Below are 17,336 nucleotides of genomic sequence, written 5' to 3' on the forward strand. Positions count from 1 at the left end.
GAGAGAGACAGAAGCCATGGGCTGTGTCACTGGCAGGTCGTCCCCTGAGCTGGCTGAATGTATCCAGGGACTCTCAGGAGAGGAGCAGCGTCTGAATCCTAAGAGCACTGGGGAAAGGAGCTCAGAGTTGGAGACACAGGGGAGTTGCAGTTAGCACAGGTCAAGAGCCAAAAGCCAGCAAAGAGAAACTTCTGGAAACAGCCAGTGTGCCCAGCGCATATGATGCACACAGCACACCGGGTGTGCCAGTGCCCACAGGACCACAGGGCTAGTCAGGGCAGGTGCAGCTGCAGCTGGATCCCTCACCTGGATCCCTCTGTCCTGTTCCTTGGCCAGTCCTGCGGCTATGGCACCAAAGATGAGGACTACGGCTGTGTCCCCTGCCCGGCAGAGAAGTTCTCCAAAGGAGGCTACCAGATATGCAGGCGCCACAAGGACTGCGAGGGCTTCTTCCGGGCCACCGTGCTGACACCGGGGGACATGGAGAATGATGCCGAGTGCGGGCCGTGTCTCCCTGGGTAAGCATGGCCATTGCCAGGCCTCGCCCCGTTTTTGCAGAAAGCCCCCCCCACCCCCCCCACCCCCGACAGTCTCAGTGGGAGGCCTCAGGGAACGTGAGCACCTCAAGCTGCAGTGTAGCCATCACTGCTGCATTTGGTTTCCTCCTTCCTTCTACTAGGGGCAGCTCTGCAGGGAGGGGGACACGTGTCTGGATTCAGGAAGGATGGCGTCTAGGATGGCGGGGCCTGCCACCTAGAGGATGGGCAGCCCACCCAGGCTCAGCTTCCAACTCTCTTAAGTGGATGTTAGTCGTAATAATCATAATAATATCTTCTGACAACCCAAATCAAACAAATCTGTTGAATACTTAGAATAAGATAACACATGTGGAATGCTTTGAAGAAAAGAAAACTAATATACTGTGTAATACACTGTATAAATCTAGTGGTCTTGGTATTCTGGAAAAATCTGAGGGTAAAAGCTATTAATTGGAACATGTGAATCATGTGGTGCCTATAATTCCACCACAGTTATGTTATATATCAAAAGTGTTCCCAAAAATGCAGTGAAAATGAGTTAGCCTGAAAGAAAGATCAAATCTTCCCTCTGACAGGTAGGACACACTAGTGAGTCCTGCCTGGGAGTGGAAGTGCAGCCCAGACACCCTGGACCTACCAGGCCACAGCTGTTGCTGCTGCCTCCCTCTAGTGGCCACACAGCGCAGTGCTTGCAAGGGCTACAGAGAAAAAAAGCAGGGACGGAGGCTACGTTGAGGTAGAGGTGATATAAGTGGTGGAGGTGGTGATGGTGGTAGTAATGATGGAGGTGGTGATGGTGGAGACAATGGTGGTAATGGGGTGGCGGTGGTGATAATGCAGGTGGTCGTGATGATGATAATGGTGGTGATGATGGAGACAATGATGGATACAGTGGTGGTGATGACAATGGTGATGGTGATGATGGATGTGCTGATAATAGAGGTGGTAGTGGTCATGATGAAGGTGGTGATGGCAATGAGGGAAGTAATGATGATGGAAGCAGTGGTGGTGACGGCAATGGTGATAATAGAGGCTGTTGGTGGTCTTAGTAATAATGACATTTTTTAAAAAAATGATTTTATTTATTTAGTCATGAGAGACACAGAGAGAGAGAGAAAGAGGCAGAGACAGACAGAGAGAGAAGCAGGCTCCGGGCAGGGAGTCTGATGCGGGAATCGATCCCAGGACCCTAGGATCATGTCCTGGGCCAAAGGCAGGTGCTAAACTGCTGAGCCACCCAGGGATCCCCAGTTGTAGTGACATTTTGAATAACACTCTATACTTTGCAACCTGTTTGTGCACATTATCTTTCTGGATCACTGTTCTGAATTAAGACAAGAAAGGAAGTAAGAAGGGTATATCCAAACAAGAACATGAGGCATTATTCTGTAAGAAGAAAGAAGTACAAAGAAGGCAGAAAGACCCACCAGCCTAAGAATACAAGACCAGTACTCTAACCCCAGAGCTATGGAGGCTTCTCCTTCAATCTTAGAATAGATTGGAAGTGAATAACTCTTTAAAATGAGGAGATCTTACAAACGTGCAGAAATTAACCTTAGGTTAGTTTGTTACAGAGAAGCACTGATTCCCATGACTTCCACTGCCATCTTGCTGCTGGTGACCATCCCCCACCCCAGGGTCTCCAGTTTTCTGTCTTCAGTTCAGACCCACCTCCAGAACTACAGACCTACATTTCCAAATATCTGCTTGACAACCCCATGTCAGTGTCCCTGACATGTAAATCAAATGTATTGGTCAAATGAATGAAGAAAGCAGGGAAACTTTATTGCAGGACCTTATTTTTCAATATGCAAACAGCAGGTAGCTATAGCTAGGAAAGGTATTAGATTGTTTTCTTAAAGGAAATAATAAAAAGTAAAAGTTCTGTAGCTGACAGTCTTTAACTTAGTTAGGTTATTGTGTTGTGGGGGCTCCACCAAAAGGAACATGTTAGAAGAAGCAGAATCAATAATTCCCACCCAATGGTACAGTCATTCATTGAGGGAAGAAAGACATGGTTCTTCTTTGCTGTGAGGGAGTGGGACGAGAAAATCAGTGACCACAGCATAGTGTTGTGGGTGCACAGGGTGTTTTAGAAGTCCAGGAAGGACCCCTCCCTTCATGGTTAAGGAGGTGGGTCAGGAGAGGTCTCAGAAGACTTCCCAGGGTGATGTTGGGATGGTGGGAGTTAGTCAGGCTAAGAATTAGGACAGAGCTCCCCAAGATGTTCAGGACAAAGCTTAAAGAGACAAGCAACCTGATGAGATATGGAACTGAGGATCCTTCTGCCTGCACAGAAGGCGCCCCTGTGGGGGTGTGAAGAAACCAGCGAGGGGGGCAGGAGCCAGAGGGAGAATAGCTCTGGAAAATGAAGCTGAAGACACAGATCTTTAGGTTGACTCTGAAGTGGGCCACCGTGCAGACTTCCAAGATGGTATAGGACACTGTTGGGTTGTACCTTAGAGGTAAGGAAAATGTACTGTGCAGGGAAAACATGGGAGCCCAGGGGCATCGTGAAAACTGGGGCAAGGTGAAAGCCTTGGAAGTTGGAGGGAGAGGAAAACTTTGAGAATTCATTGGAAGATGGAGAGCATTGACTGAAGTTTGCAGACCAAGGGCATGGGGGGTGTGGGGAAGGAGATTTTGAAGAGGAATCTCAGACGTCTGCCTTGTGTGGACATTGAAACCGTTTGCTAGGAGGTGGGATATAGGAGGAGTAGGGATTTTGGAGAGAAAGTGGAGAGAAGATGGAGGAGGTATGTGTACTTCTGAGGTGATTATAACACCCAAACCAAGGTATTTGACACCTTGTTTATAGATGGATAAACAGGTATGAAGCTTAGATCAGATCTGGAAGTCATCTCTGCATTAATGATGTGGGAGCTGCTGGTCCACAGAGGCTCCTCTGGTGAAGCAGCTTCATAGAGGAGTAGAAGGGTAGGTGCAGAGTGAGGCCTCGCCCACAGCATTGCTGGCTCTGTCCCAGCCATGCAGCCGTGGCTCAGACCATGCAGGCACCCCACCATGGTCTGTGAGATTCAGCCGTAATATTATTCAAGATGATCTAAAAGGGGCAGTGATTATGCACTTTGAGCAGCCTGTTGCATTTTTACCTAGATCCACAGAGTTTTTAGCCAGAAAGCCCAAGCCCTGGGACCAGTATCATAAATAACCGTGTCCTGGAGACAAGTGCCAGGGCTGTCCTGGGGCAGTGAAGGCAATTTCCTTGGCCCTCAGACATTTCCCAAAAAGGGGATTGCCAGTGGAATGGCTGTATGTACCCTGCCTCTAAAAGGCTTCAAAAGGCAAGGATAACGGGTCTGTAGAATTATTGGGGATGGTGGCATCTGTAGTCTTAAAAGGGTCTGCCCAGCTCTGAAGGCCTAACTCCCTCCCTACTCCATGAGAATAGCTGCCTGCTTCTTCTACACCTTGTCACCAGCACCCAGGACCCTTGCTGAGGGGATGAAGGCCACTGTGCAGGAAACACATCTTGACTTGCATCTCAGTGCGTCCTCATGTTGCTCCATGGATGTGAAGATATAGTTGGTTTCCAGTTGGGCCCTGTGGTGTGATATGACCCCTCAAATAAGTGACCCCCAACCCCGGGGCACTGCAATGGGTGGTACCTACTTTATCTCTGGTCGCCCCCCCCCCCCCACACACACACACACAACCCTCCTCCTCAGGGCTCTGTGGAGCTTGGTGCTTGTCAGAGGAGGACCCCAGGGCCATCCATGTCCTGTCACCCACCTGAGGTCTAGGGAACAAATAAAGCTCTCATCTGTGTCACAGAGGAGGATGACAGGGAGTTTGGGTAAGCTGGTGCCATTGGTTCACTGAAAGGCTGTTTCCCTTTCTGAGTCCATGTGGCTGCCAGGCCACTGTGCAGGCCATCTCAGATTTGTCTTCCAATTTTAGTATATGTGCTGCTGAAGCGAGCACTTAGATTTGTCTTCCGAATGCCACAGGTTGCATTGGCCCAGGCCCCCTTGTGGTTTGGCAGGCACGCTCTTCTTATTCTTTGCCCTCTGTTGCGCATCCGTATGTGCAATGCTGGCCTAAAACCATTCGCCCTCAGGACTCAGCGCAGGTCCTAGGAATACAGATGTGAATGAGGCTCCTCCCCCTGAGGGGCTCCCAAGACAGTCTGGACTGGAGACAGTCTGGGCCCAGCAGAAGAATGTGTTTGAGGAGGTAGTGAGGAGGAACTCTGAGCCCCAAGTGCCAGCACTGGGTCTGCAGAGTAGAAATCTGAGGGTTGACCTGGAGCCTGTCACCCTCACAAGGCCACACGTGAACACAAGCCACCTCCTGGGAACAGATGCACCGTAGGCCCTGCTGTCACTTCCTGTGTCCCAGGCACAGATGGTTCCACAAGGGTGGCAGCGTATGTATTTGAGAGAAGCTTTTTCCAGAAGGCTTAACTGGAAAACTGGCTGTTGTGGCTTCTCTGAGGGGTGTTTTGAGATGGTTAATTAATGTTTAGGAGATACACAGGGATCTTAGGATAAAAGGCCCTGAGGAAGGGGCAAGCAATTATGATCATAATGTTATTGGTAATGGTCCAGCTTACGGCAGCTGGAGTCCAAAGACACCCCCCACCCGGCAAGCACTCCTGCCATGCTGCCTATCAGTGGGGGCCTGAGTGTGCACGGCTAATAAAAAGGAGATTAAAAACCAACCATGTAAAAATCCAGTAGTGGAGAGGGATTTTTCATCTTTTGAATTGTAATGAAGGAAAACTTTGGCACCAGCTCACCTTACTTAATCGACCTCTCACGCTGTGATAAATGGCTCCATGATCACCACCAAATGTGTGTTTATGGAAAGCAGGCACACGCCAAGAGAAGTGCCAGAGCCTGCAGGTGGAAAGGAGCCTGAGCCGTGAGAGCTGGGGGCAAGGACTGCTGGGTGGATGGGGTAGCAGGTCCTGCCCAGAGCTCTGCCCCAGGGGGTGGCAAGTCCTACCCACAGCTCTGCCCCAGGGGGTGGAGCTCTGCGGAGGTGGGGGTGAGGGGTTCTGAGCATTAGCATGGCCACCAGAGCTGGCACATTGACACTGGGAAGCTCGAAAGACGTGCATCAATGAAGGTCTTCAGTCTTACTGTGAGTGATTTGTCCCTTTCCTGCAGAATGTGCAACCCCAGCACAAGTACTTGCCCTCCGGCCGTGTCCAGGTCAGGTGCTTACTGAGGGGGGAGCAAAGGAATTTCAGTCATGCCCTGGTTGTATGTCAGGCCACCGCTAAGGCCTTCTGCATTGACCTCTCCAGGTGCTGCTGTCCTGTCCGCTGTGGCCAGCTCTGTTCTATCTCACCAGGTGTGCAGGAGGTCTAGGAGGTTCCTGTGTCCTAGGGGCTCATGGACACATCTGCCAGTGAAGTCACCAGGCTAGAGGCTCTGAGGCAGGCACTCACTGGGTTGGGGGTGGGGGCACTCCTCCTCCAGGGTTTCTGGCTCACCGGCTGGGACACCCTGAGAGCTAGTCAGGTTCTATACGTGGTAGGTACACAGATATGCCAGGGACTGATGTGGCTGAAATGATGATTGCTCACACACACTGCGCAAATCCATCAGTGAAGGAACCAAACAGGAGAGTGGATGGAAAGGCACAAAGTAGCTCAGTATTGGAAAAAGAATGTTCCATTTTAAGACAGGCTGAAAACCCCCAAGGAAACTGTCATCAGAATGGGCTGCTGGCTCTGAGGGCTCCTGATTCCCATGGCATCTGTCTCATTCCTGACTTTGGTTATGCCTGAAGCATGCCTCGATCATGGGCATGCTAAGTGGTCAGTACTTGCTTGTGTGGACGCCTGGCTCACGGTCTGCTTTATCTTGTCTCTCCCTCCCTGTAGTTACTACATGTTGGAAAACAGACCCAGGAACATCTACGGCATGGTCTGCTACTCCTGCCTCCTGGCACCCCCCAACACCAAGGAATGTGAGTGCTCTTGTCCTTCTGTCATTACATTGGTACCTCTCATTACACGGTGCTGTAGAAGGAAGCCAGTCCCAGCACCTAGGCAGATGAACTACAGGGGACGCGAAAGCACAAATGCTCCCGGGGCCTGGCCAGCCTGCAGCAGGTCCACGAAGGGACATTGGCTATAGCTGAGCTGTGAGTCAGAGACAGGTCAGGCACCTGCTGCCTGGTGCAAGTTTTCTCATCTGTGACATGGGGGCACTAAAATCTGAACTCCCCCTTCACTTCCCTTTTGTGCATTATTGGAAAAAAAGCAACGAGATCACAGTTGCCAAGCTATTTTGCCAAGTCCTACAAAGCGCTTACACGAATGCAAGTTCTCATACGTGTGTTTTCAAACCAGGAAAGGCCAAGGGAAAGGTGAGGAGTTGTCCCAGTGAATGAACCAGATTCCACAAAGCCACGTGAGCGGTGAGGTTCACGGGTTCAGAGTCCCACCCTGGGCTCTTTCTTGTTTTCATTCTGTTTGATTGTCACTGCACATACCTGTGAGGAAGGGCCAGGGACTGGCCTCTGCTCCAGAGAATGTAGTATAGGGCCACTTGGATCCAAGGTCTGGAGAGACACCATGGAGTTGGTGGGTGGACAGTTGGCCCCTGGGCTGCAGGAGCCCTTGTTTGCCCTCCCCCAGCCCCACTCCCACTGAGGCAGAAGAGGGGATGTGTGGGGTCTCTCCATTAGGCCCCTGCCCCACTTGCTCACAGTAATCCTGCCCAGGAGAATAGGATTGCCTTACGAGCAGTGGGAGGTGGGAAAGGAGGGCAGGAACAGCCCTTGGAGGAGGGGAAGGAGGCATCCACGTCGGTGTGTGGCAGGGCCACCCAGGGTGGGGGGCACCCTCTCTCTCCTAGATTGCCTCAGTAGATGCGGCGGCAGTCATGAATTTGTGTGTCTTTAAAGCTGAGCTTTGTACTCGGCTGCATGCTCGTTAATTCACACATTAGAGGAGGCCTGAGGTTTCAGAGTCTGAAACTGGCCTTCCGGCAGGCCCTGCAGAAAAGCCAGCTGCGGCCTCCAGCTGGGGAATCCCAGCCCACTCAGTACTGGACAGCTCTGGGATGGAGTCCTCACTGACAACATGTCAGGCACACCCCACCTGCGTGAAAGGCTCCTTGCCTGTGGATCCTGGCAGACCAGCTCACACATGAGGAGTGTCCCCATCCAGGGCACCTCCCTCCTCTCGCCATCCAGCAGGGGGATCTGTCACATGGAGAGAAAAGGCAGAGCCCTTGAGTCCTAGATGCTTCGAGAATGAGTACATCCCACCACACCCTCCAACCCTGAGCTGCTTCACTGGAAACCAGCTCCCAGGAAGCCTCGTAGCACTTTGTAGCAGCCAGCCCTAAAAGAGGCCTGCAAGGACCCTGAAACGGGGTCAGGGCACAAGCCACCCCGACCTCTGTGTGCCCGTATGGGATATGAGGACACGCGACCAGCTGGGCTTTGTCGGGTGGTATGGTGGACGGAGGCCTGCCTGGGTCAGGGCCTTGAGTATGGACATGAGGCTTATTCTCTCCAGCTCTGGGCTTGTACCTCCCCCTGCACCTGTCCTCAGTCCAGAAATCTGAGCTCAGGCTTCTGCTCTGGAGCAGCACATAGAACCAGAAAAGCTGGTGATGACCACAGCCTCCATGAAGACCCTGGGACTCAAACTCTCGGGGCTGCCCCTGACGGCCTCACCCCAGGAAAGAACTGGATGGTGGGGAGGCCTCCTGGCCTGGCCGCCCCAGCTCACCAGGTGCTGCCCTTCTGGAGCTGGCACTCCGTGGTGCAGAGCTCCTTGGCCTCCAACCTGAGATGTGTCCTCTGATTTAGAAGTGCTCTCCCTGGGCCCTTGGGGCATGAAGTCACTCTGAGTCACAGAGTAGCAGATTGTGCAAACCCACAGTCAGAGGACTTGGGACAGACCCTGGGGAGCACATGGTGCACGTCGAGGTCTGGAGCAGACCAAGGGTGATGGGCAGCTCCCAGAAAGACAGCTGTGAGCAGGGAGCCCCGGGTGCCCTGGTGGGAGCTCCTCGGCTCTCCTGCACCCCCAGGGGTAACCCCTCTACTCTGTGCAGCAACTACTCTTCCATCTTAGAGGAAAAGCAGCTTCTCTACATGGCTTCATGAAGTGTTGGGTGATGGGGCTGCTGGTTACAGTCATCTTGTCTTTGGGCCAGTCATCATCCCTGATGAAATCAGAAGTTAGTGCAAATTACTGCAGAGCCTGGTGCTCAGGGGCTCTAAAATACACTGCAAGCCTCGGAACCTCTGTCTCTGCCTGTTTCCTCTCCTGCACTGCTGAGAAGATGCTATCCTGTCAGGGTGCCAATAGGGCTGACACACCTGTGCCCCAAATACTCTGACCACTGAAGACACACAGCAGGTATGAATGAGGACTCTGCTCTCAGCGCTGGAGTGCAACAGAAAGGCCCTCAGATGCTCAGGACACCCCCCCCCGCCCCCCCCCCCCCCCCCCCCCGCCAGGTGCTCAAGAGCCTTGAAAGTAGCGCTTCCCCTTCTTTCCTCTGGTGACTCACCCATCAGGAAAGTGTAGAGCTTCCTTCCAGATGCTGCAGTGACCGCAGCCACTTCCACTCCCATCACCGTTCGTCCTGGCAAATCAGCACAGATGGGAGAAAGAGAAGAAGCCCTTCAGTCTTTTTTCAGTGAAGTCAAAGAGAAAGATCCACTTGGAGAACCAGCACTGTCCAGTTTTCATTATTTCCTGCACCGTCCTGAGAACTCACGCGTGAGGGCTGTCCCATGCCAGAATCCACGTTGTGGTGACACAGAGGCGGCCTGGTGTCATAGTGAGGGAGAGATGGTGTGGGTTCGAATTTCGGTTTCGTTATGAGTTTCCCATCTTGGGAATGTTATGTAACTTTGTGCCTCAGTTTCCCCATCCTTAAAATGGGGCTGTCTCAAGATGTAGCGAGGGTGGGACGGTGTATCAACTGCATGTGAAGTGTCTGCCACAGTGCAACCCACAGCATTCAGGAAGCAGATGACAGTTCACAGCCCAAGTGGGTGTGCAGGGCCCTACCCCAGGTCTCCCCGGGGCCCATGGGCTGCACCTCACATCCCTACCTCCTGTCCTCCATCAGCTCACCTGAAACCAGGCTGGCAAGAGCCCTCCCTCAGAGCGTTGGAGGGACCAGTGAGGCAGCTCTGGGCCTGGGGCCTCATGCCATCGTCATCATTTTTATTATCCCTCCTCAGTGACCCTGAGCCCTGCATCTGGCCCAGGATGGACTTGCCTTTTGGAAAGTCCTGCTCAAGAAAGCTGTGGCGAGTTTCATTCAGATGCCATCGTGCGACACCCAACAGCGGTGCCACTCATATGAGAAGCTTTGGTACCCCCAAATGCCAGCAGCCAGCTGTTTCTTTCTTTTTTTTTTTTTAGCCAGCTGTTTCTAACACAGTCTTTCTCAAACTTAAATGCATACACCTGTCACCAGGGTCCTCTTAAAAAAAAGAGATCCTGGTACAACAGGTCAGGGGAGGGGTCCCAGACTGGTTCCAGCAAGCTCCTGGGGAACCTAACTTTGAGCAGCCAGCTTCATGTGGCTCTGCCCATTGTTCCAGAATCCGCCCCTGGGGGGTTCTGGGACGATGCAGCAGCCAGGGGCATCATCACTAACAACTCTGAGAATCAGTAAATAAATCCACCCTGCTTGCCCCACACCGAGAATCCCAGTAGTCTTTAGTACATACGGCATATTTATAAATTCTGTGGATTAACCACCCCAGAAGCCCCCTAAATCCTGTCGTCACATGGAGCCACATGCTTACAGTTCCCAAAACCTCTTGAGGCAGGTGGACGCACAGTGCACGGCACGCAGCCCCCCACCTCCCGCACCTACTGTGCCCAATCAGTGCTGCTCCAACACACCGGTGAGGTAAGTGGAGCCAGGCCCCACTTACTTTCATTTTAATGTAGACTTTATGTGGAAATCTATGCTGATTTTCTGGGACTAGTCTATCTGGGATGACTATCTTCATCTACCTTCCCTTCTTCCTATCCTAGAGGCCCTAATCTCTGTTCAGAGCTAGGCTCCAGTGGGCACATCGTACAGGGTAAGGTGACCAGTAGTTGACCACCCAACGAGAACACTGAAGGCCATTTTCATCTAATGATCTGTTCCAAGGAGGCCAAATGAACCCGAAACATGTGGCACATGTTGGCGCAGAGGGAAACCGCCCCGACACCAAGTACTTGTGTTTGTGCTGAGTTAAACCTCATTGGACCAGAGCGGAACCTGGAACAGGAAACTTGCCATGCAGGGACCTGGTGGCCATGGCGTGCTGTCCTCAGGGACCTCCCACCATGCAGGACCTGCCCACCCTCCCTCTCACCCTGGCATGTGCTCAGAACGGAGTAGTTTTTAGCGGGCCTGGGGATCATGATGCGCCAGAGCACACCTCGCCCACGTCTGCAGCCCAGGGCCAGTCAGCCGACACGGGCTGGAGCTCAGTTCGGGCAATGTCTATAAAGCAGGGTGGGGGTACAGCCCTGCTTGCCACCTGAGCAAGGATGGGAGCCGCCCGTTGGGTGTGAGGAGACGTGCGTGCTGATGTGCAATGGCCTTTGCACAGTGTTTGCTGACGGTGCCATGTGAGCAGCCCTGCCAGCCAGTGCACAGGCCTCTCACAAAGTCTGTGTGCAGCCAGGCTGTTCTCATTGTTCCTCCCTGGACTGCAGGCCTGGGCACATTTCTGCCCCCAACCCCAGCCCCTGTCACCCGCCCTGGCCGGCAAGCCCCAGCAGAAAGGGACAAGAAGAGACAAAGATGACAAGTCCACAAGCAGAGCCCACAGGTATTTTTTTTTCCTGAGGAACAGCTTAAGCTCCCTTGAGCCCCTTCCCAAACAGATAGACTAGCTTTGTTATCAGCGTCCTGTTTGCTTTTAAAGAGGAAATCAGGTTCTGCTCGAAGCTATGCCCCATGTCACTTTTCTCACTTGATGCTGTTGAAGCCTCCCTCCCCTCGCTGGAGGGGAGCCGCACACGGCAGAGCCTCTGGCCCTGGGGTGACCACATGCAGGCCTCGCTGGGTGCACCCTCCTGCCAGCACCTCCCAGAAGGCCTCCCTGAGACCCGTGGACCCTCCCTGTGAGCCAGTCCTCAGCCTGTGCCCATTCCCTCCCAAGCCTCCCTCTGTTTTATTTGCAGAGATTTCTATTTGTCACCGGATCCTTATCCGATGTAAGGATCGGATGTTTCTGGCCATGCTCCCCGGGGACTGTGTCTACTTGCTGGACACAGATATGTGGCTAAGTCAGCAGCCTGCCAGTGGTCCCCATGTCCTGGGTTGCCCCACACTGTGTGCACAGGCAGCTTTAGAAATACCAGTCATATGGTGTGGTTTCTCCAGAGCATCTTCTCTCAGAGAAAACATCCATGTTACGCAGGGTCCTCAGGGGAGCCCCGAGGCCGGCTGGCCAGGGTCCCTGCCTCAGCCCCACTCCCTCCTTGCTAGGCTGGCTGGGGACCACATGCATGACTTGTAGGGAGGCCAGCTCACCCGCCCTGACTCAGGAGTGTGCAAGCTGTCTTCACGAATTACTCCAGGATGGCCACCGACAAAAGCGAGACAGAAGGAAGTATATTTGAAATACAATCATTTTTATCAATGGCGAAACTCAAGTCCAGCCTAAAGGAAGGTGGACCGTCAGGACGTCGTGTTTTCTGAGGCAGAACATGTTTGCTTTATTTTAACCAAATAATGTCTTACTGGCTTGATTGGTCACAGAACCAGCTTCAGTTTAATCTCTGCTAAAGTGATGGTTTTTAAATAGAGAAGGCAAGATTTATGAGTCACAGTTTCAAGGGACAGCAAAGTTCATCTCTGCTCTTTATAAACTGTTAAGTCACAAGTATTTTTTAAAAAATGAATCACAGGAAAATCCTAAAGGGAAACATACCAAATTGTCAACCTCAGGTAGTGAGGCTGTCAGGGATTCTTTTACTGCTTTCTTGTGTTCTCATTTTTTTCTGATTTTCAAAATGGCATGAATTACTTTAATAACTAGAAAAAGTATCAAAAAACATTCCACTTTATGTCATTGAAATGTCTCAAGTACTATTTCCCCCTAATAATACTGTATGTATATATATATACATATATATATATATACATATATATATATATACTTTTCTCACCTTTAGAGATGGCATATATTTGACCTCTGTCCATAGAAATATTGAAAAATTGAGTCGGTGAAGCAGCACTGTTGAGTCCTAGCGGATTTACTCCTGGGTCTTCTTCAATAACCTTGTTAGGTCAGAGTGCTCTGAGGGATTATGAAACACTCTGAGGAATGAAAACGTCCCCCTCTCCCGCCGCCCTCTACCCCGCAGAACCCACATAATCTAGAATTCTGTCCCCTGGAAAGCAGCTGCACCATGCATCCTCGAAGGCGGGGCTGGTCCAGGTCATCTGGGGAGCATGCAGTGACCGGGTTCCCCTTGCAGGTGCAGGAGCCAGCTCCGGAGTGTCTGCCAACTTCCCCAGCACCTCTGGCAGCAGCACCCTCTCTCCTTTCCAGCACGCCCACAAAGGTAAGGATTGTGCTCCTGCAGCTGCAAGTAGGGGCTGGGGTGGAAGGGGCGGGGAGGCCGGAAGCAGCGGTGAGGAATGGCGCTGGGGCTCCTGGTGCCCCCAGCAACAGGAGGTCATGACCTCCGCAAGGAGTGGAAACATCTTTCCATGGTGCCCTGAGCCCCTTAGAACACTCCAGCAAGAAAGGCACATCCCTGGGGCATGGAGTGGTGCTCAGGGCACAGGTGGTGGGCAAAGAATGGGCTTCTGGCCGTGGCTGGGTCTGAGGACAGGCTGGCTTTCAGATCAACCTGTGGAGCCCCATATGTTTGTTTGTTTGTTTAAGATTTATTTACTCATTCATGAGAGACACAGACTGAGAGAGAGGCAGAAACACAGGCAGAAGGAAAAGCAGGCTCCCCCCAGGGATCCCGAGTTCACAACCTGAGCCAAAGGCAGACTCCCAACGGCTGAGCCATCCAGGCATCCCACCCCACACTTTAATGTTCGTTTCCAAGAACTACATTTTGCTAATTCTTTAGGGATGGAAAGGCTTGGAGGATGGCAGAGGCCCCCAGGGCCCTGATTTCTCTGAGATCAAGGCCCCACGCGGACCTCTCCTGCCACTTGGCAGGTTCACTACTACCCATTATTGGAGCACATTTAGGGCCCGGGTCTCAGTGAGGCTCAGGGCACTCCAAAGTCCCACAGTGCGCTCAGCAGACAAGCCTCAGCATCGCCCCCCAAACCTGACCCTCCTGCACATTCATGGAGCATCAAAGCAGGAACACTTTGCTAGGATACATGAGTCTCATTTCCGGCAGGCCCAAGTCAGGGGTGGGAAATAGCACACGACAGAGAATATTAGAGCGTTTATATCATCCATACCTGGCATCCAGATGACAGGACTCCCCACGTGACAGCCTGGCTGGTTTTCTTGCAGACACACTTGACCCAGGAGGGTGAGTGTGGAAACTGGCAGCCCTGGGGAAACGAGCTCTGGTACCTCTTTCCAAAACGGCCACTGCCTCCATCAGAGGGTCCCCAGTGCTTCACACCTTGTCCCTTTCCTGTGGGAACAGTGGGAAACCTGGATCCTGCCTCATGGGGACCAGAATCCTGCGTGTTATTTCAGAGAATTAGAACAAGTGTCAGGGCATTGTATGTGTCAGTGGCAAGAAACCAGCGAGAACCCCCTGGGGCAAGGGACCACGTAGTGAGGGTGACAGAGCAGAGGAAGGGCTGTGGCAGCCCCTGCGCGACCCTTGCCCTGGGAGTCTGATTATTACTTAGGTTGAAATTGAATGAGACACAGGGTAGCACCAAACCAAGAACAGAATCTCTGGCCCTTGGGGGTGACTCCTGCTTGGATAGAACTGTCTTCAGGGCACCTGCTTGTGGACACTTCTCCACATCCCACCTCACTCAGGGTTCCCAAATTAGTAGAACCAAGAGCTAGTACCTCAGGAACAGCTGAGGGAACCCAAACCATGGTGTTCCAGATAAGTCTAGATCATCCTCAGATACATGAGTCTCATGTCAGGGGGGCTCCCAGTCCTGACATGAGGGCCAAGACAGACCTGTAGGGTTTGGCTCTGAGGCTAAGCAAAAGTTTTGGATTCTGAGGGTCCCCTAGAAATGTCCCCTGCTCCAGACATCAAGTCTTCTTGGAGGGTAGACCCTGCCAGCCTAAGGGGCTCCTATAGGGAGTCTTGAGCCCCATGTTGCCCTCTCTCCCTGCCTCCAGCAGAGCTCTCAGGCCAAGGGCACCTGGCCACAGCCCTGATCATTGCCATGTCCACCATCTTCATCATGGCCATAGCCATTGTCCTCATCATCATGTTCTACATCATGAAGACGAAGCCTTCCGCCCCAGGTGACTGCTCCCCAATGCCCTTGCTCCCTCCCCACAGACCCTTGCTCCCTGATAGCTCTGTCAGCTTACCTAGTCTCCTTCCCTTTCTCCAACCAGCCTGCTGTACCAGCCACCCAGTGAAGAGCGTGGAAGCCCAAGTGAGCAAGGAAGAAGAGAAGAAAGAGCCCCAAGGTCTGCAAACAGGTCCCCACAGCACAGGTGTACACCTACAGGGCAGAGGTTGTCTGCCCCACTCACCAGTCCCCGGGCAGCCTGGCCTCCCAACTCCTCGTGCTCTCGTGCCACTTGCAACTGGGCTGCAGGAAGAGGTGTCGGTGCCCCCACATTGTGCCTGTGAGGGTGGTGTGGCTTAGTCACCAGGCAAGGCCTGCCAAAGAGGAAGTGAGCAGGGAAGGATGAGCTCAGAGCCAGGGGCTGACTCTGGCTTCCTCCCCCCACCTCCAATTTACCTGCAGACAGTGTGGTGATTTTCTCCGAGAAGGATGAATTTGAGAAGCTGACCACAGCTCCAGCAAAGACTGCCAAGAGGTAAGTCAAACCACAGCAGCCACTTGTCATGCGGTGGAGCACCCCCCAGCCCCAGGTGAGGTTAGGGGTCCTCTTGGGTTCCTGAGCAGAAAGAGGAGTTGGCCTATCAGGTGGGGAGCAGACCGAGAAGCCTGGCCTCTGGCCCGGAGGCTCCAGAGGGAGCAGGGCCCCAGGATCAGCAAGGCAGGGGAGCAGCAGGGCCAGGCAGTGTGAGGGGTAGGTCTTAACACCTTGCTCCAGAGCCAGCTGCCCCTGGCCCTCCTCTGTGACATTCACCTTCTGTGTGCAGACTGGAAACTCATGAGCGCCCCCTTCTTCTACAGCAGCCCCCAGTGGCCAGCGGTGCTGACATCACTAGTGCTAGAGCTAGAACCCGTATCCCTAAACCCTGAACAGCACTGGTGATGGTGCTTATTGCCCACCAGGGCTGTGCTAAGTTTATGAGTGCCCCACCAGCAAGGTGCTAATGTCATTCTTGACCATGAAAGGCTGAGGTCTGCAAGCGTCACATGCCCGAGGTCGCACCTCCAGGAGCGGCAGGGGGACCAGGCCAGGCCACCTGGCTTCACAGGCTGCACAGACCAACTACTACCACTTGTGAAGTGAAGCTTCTGAAGGAAGATGTTTGACATATGAAATTTTGACCATATTTAGCACACGTTAGATGCAGAATCAGCCCTGGCTTTAATATCTAGGGCCGAGGGAAGTAAACTTTTCCTTTGCCCTCTGAGATTGTTGTTTGGACTCGGTTCTGCTTGGGTTCCCAAACCCACTCCAGGGTGTTGTCCCATCTGGCCTCTACCCCCTTGGCCATTCCAGGACCCTCATCTGTCCAAGTGCCCATGTTGTAGATGGGCCCCAAATGTCTCCTCTCCTAGGCTCTGGCCTGGGACCTTCCGCACGTGGGTGAACTCTTGCCAAGCCTTCATTTGTACCAATGACCATGACTGTAGACGTTTGTGGAGAGCTTTGGCATTAAGCAAGCACATCCAAATGTGTTACCTCCTGTGGAAAACTCTAGCATGTCTCAAGACCCCTGACATAAGGGCAGGGAGCAGACTTAAATCATGAAATCTCTGCATGCTGGGAAAGAAAAGAAAGAATGTGTGTCCACCTGCATGGTCCCTTCGACAGCGATCATTTCCAGGGAGCACTTCTGGTCCCACTGAGAGTGTCTCAGAGCTGTGGGCCCTGCCGGCCAGGCTGTGGGGACTGGCTCAACTCTGTGGCCACCCAACCCAGGACCAGCTTGTCCTCCATCCTCCTTCTGTCAGGCTCATGTTGTGGCAGCCTCTCCCCTCTGTTCTTCCAGCATTTTCTCATTTTCAAAAGTAGGAAAAAAGAGTACTCAAAGGGCAGAGATATGTCCTAGGACTTCAATCTCATCAAAAGACTGAGGGAGGGATGCCTGACTGGCTCAGTGGTTGAGCTTCTGCTTCAGACTCAGGTCGTGATCCTGGGGTCCTGGGATCAAGTCCCACATTGGGGTCCCTCTGCCTATGTCTCTGCCTCTGTGTGTGTGTCTCTTATGAATAAATAGGCAAAATCTTTTTTAAAAAGAAAAAAGAAAGAAAGACTGAGAGAAACGTGGGGGATTTAGAAGAATATTTGGAAAAATAATACTTGTTTCATATGCAAATGTCAAATAGAAATTAAAACCTGGCAATCGTGCTGTGAAAGACAAGGCACAGAGCATCTGTCCCCTCTGTCCACTCTCAGGCCTCAGGGAAAGGCCCCAGGGCCGTCAGTGGTCTCTGAGGACAACTGTGCTCTGTTCCCAACATGCTATCCGGTGGGGGCACCAGCAGGCCAGCCAACTCCTAGCAAGGCCCTGGACCCACACGGGGCCACACCTTCATCCGGCCTCTAGGGTTGCAT

The 17,336-nt window shown here is 52.6% G+C and overlaps 1 protein-coding gene and 1 long non-coding RNA gene across 2 annotated transcripts in view; one reads left to right on the top strand and one right to left on the bottom strand.

Moving 5' to 3' along the window:
• EDAR (ectodysplasin A receptor) overlaps positions 1-17,336 on the top strand; it is a 94,684-nt gene that overhangs the window by 60,625 nt on the left and 16,723 nt on the right. The window contains exons 4-9 of the mRNA XM_035696096.2: positions 337-518; positions 6,397-6,482; positions 12,988-13,074; positions 14,805-14,930; positions 15,027-15,101; positions 15,386-15,458. Of these exons, the coding sequence (XP_035551989.1) occupies positions 337-518; positions 6,397-6,482; positions 12,988-13,074; positions 14,805-14,930; positions 15,027-15,101; positions 15,386-15,458 (629 nt within the window). The remainder of the gene's footprint in view (positions 1-336; positions 519-6,396; positions 6,483-12,987; positions 13,075-14,804; positions 14,931-15,026; positions 15,102-15,385; positions 15,459-17,336) is intronic.
• LOC125755933 (uncharacterized) lies at positions 6,055-15,369 on the bottom strand. Its single transcript, XR_007413524.1, has 5 exons — positions 15,168-15,369; positions 13,943-14,124; positions 12,676-12,806; positions 9,050-9,124; positions 6,055-7,724 (listed from the first exon to the last, which is right to left on the bottom strand). It is a non-coding gene; the product is annotated as an uncharacterized LOC125755933 (long non-coding RNA).

Source organism: Canis lupus, chromosome 10, assembly GCF_003254725.2.
Source record: "Canis lupus dingo isolate Sandy chromosome 10, ASM325472v2, whole genome shotgun sequence".
In the NCBI taxonomy this organism is placed as follows: domain Eukaryota; kingdom Metazoa; phylum Chordata; class Mammalia; order Carnivora; family Canidae; genus Canis; species Canis lupus.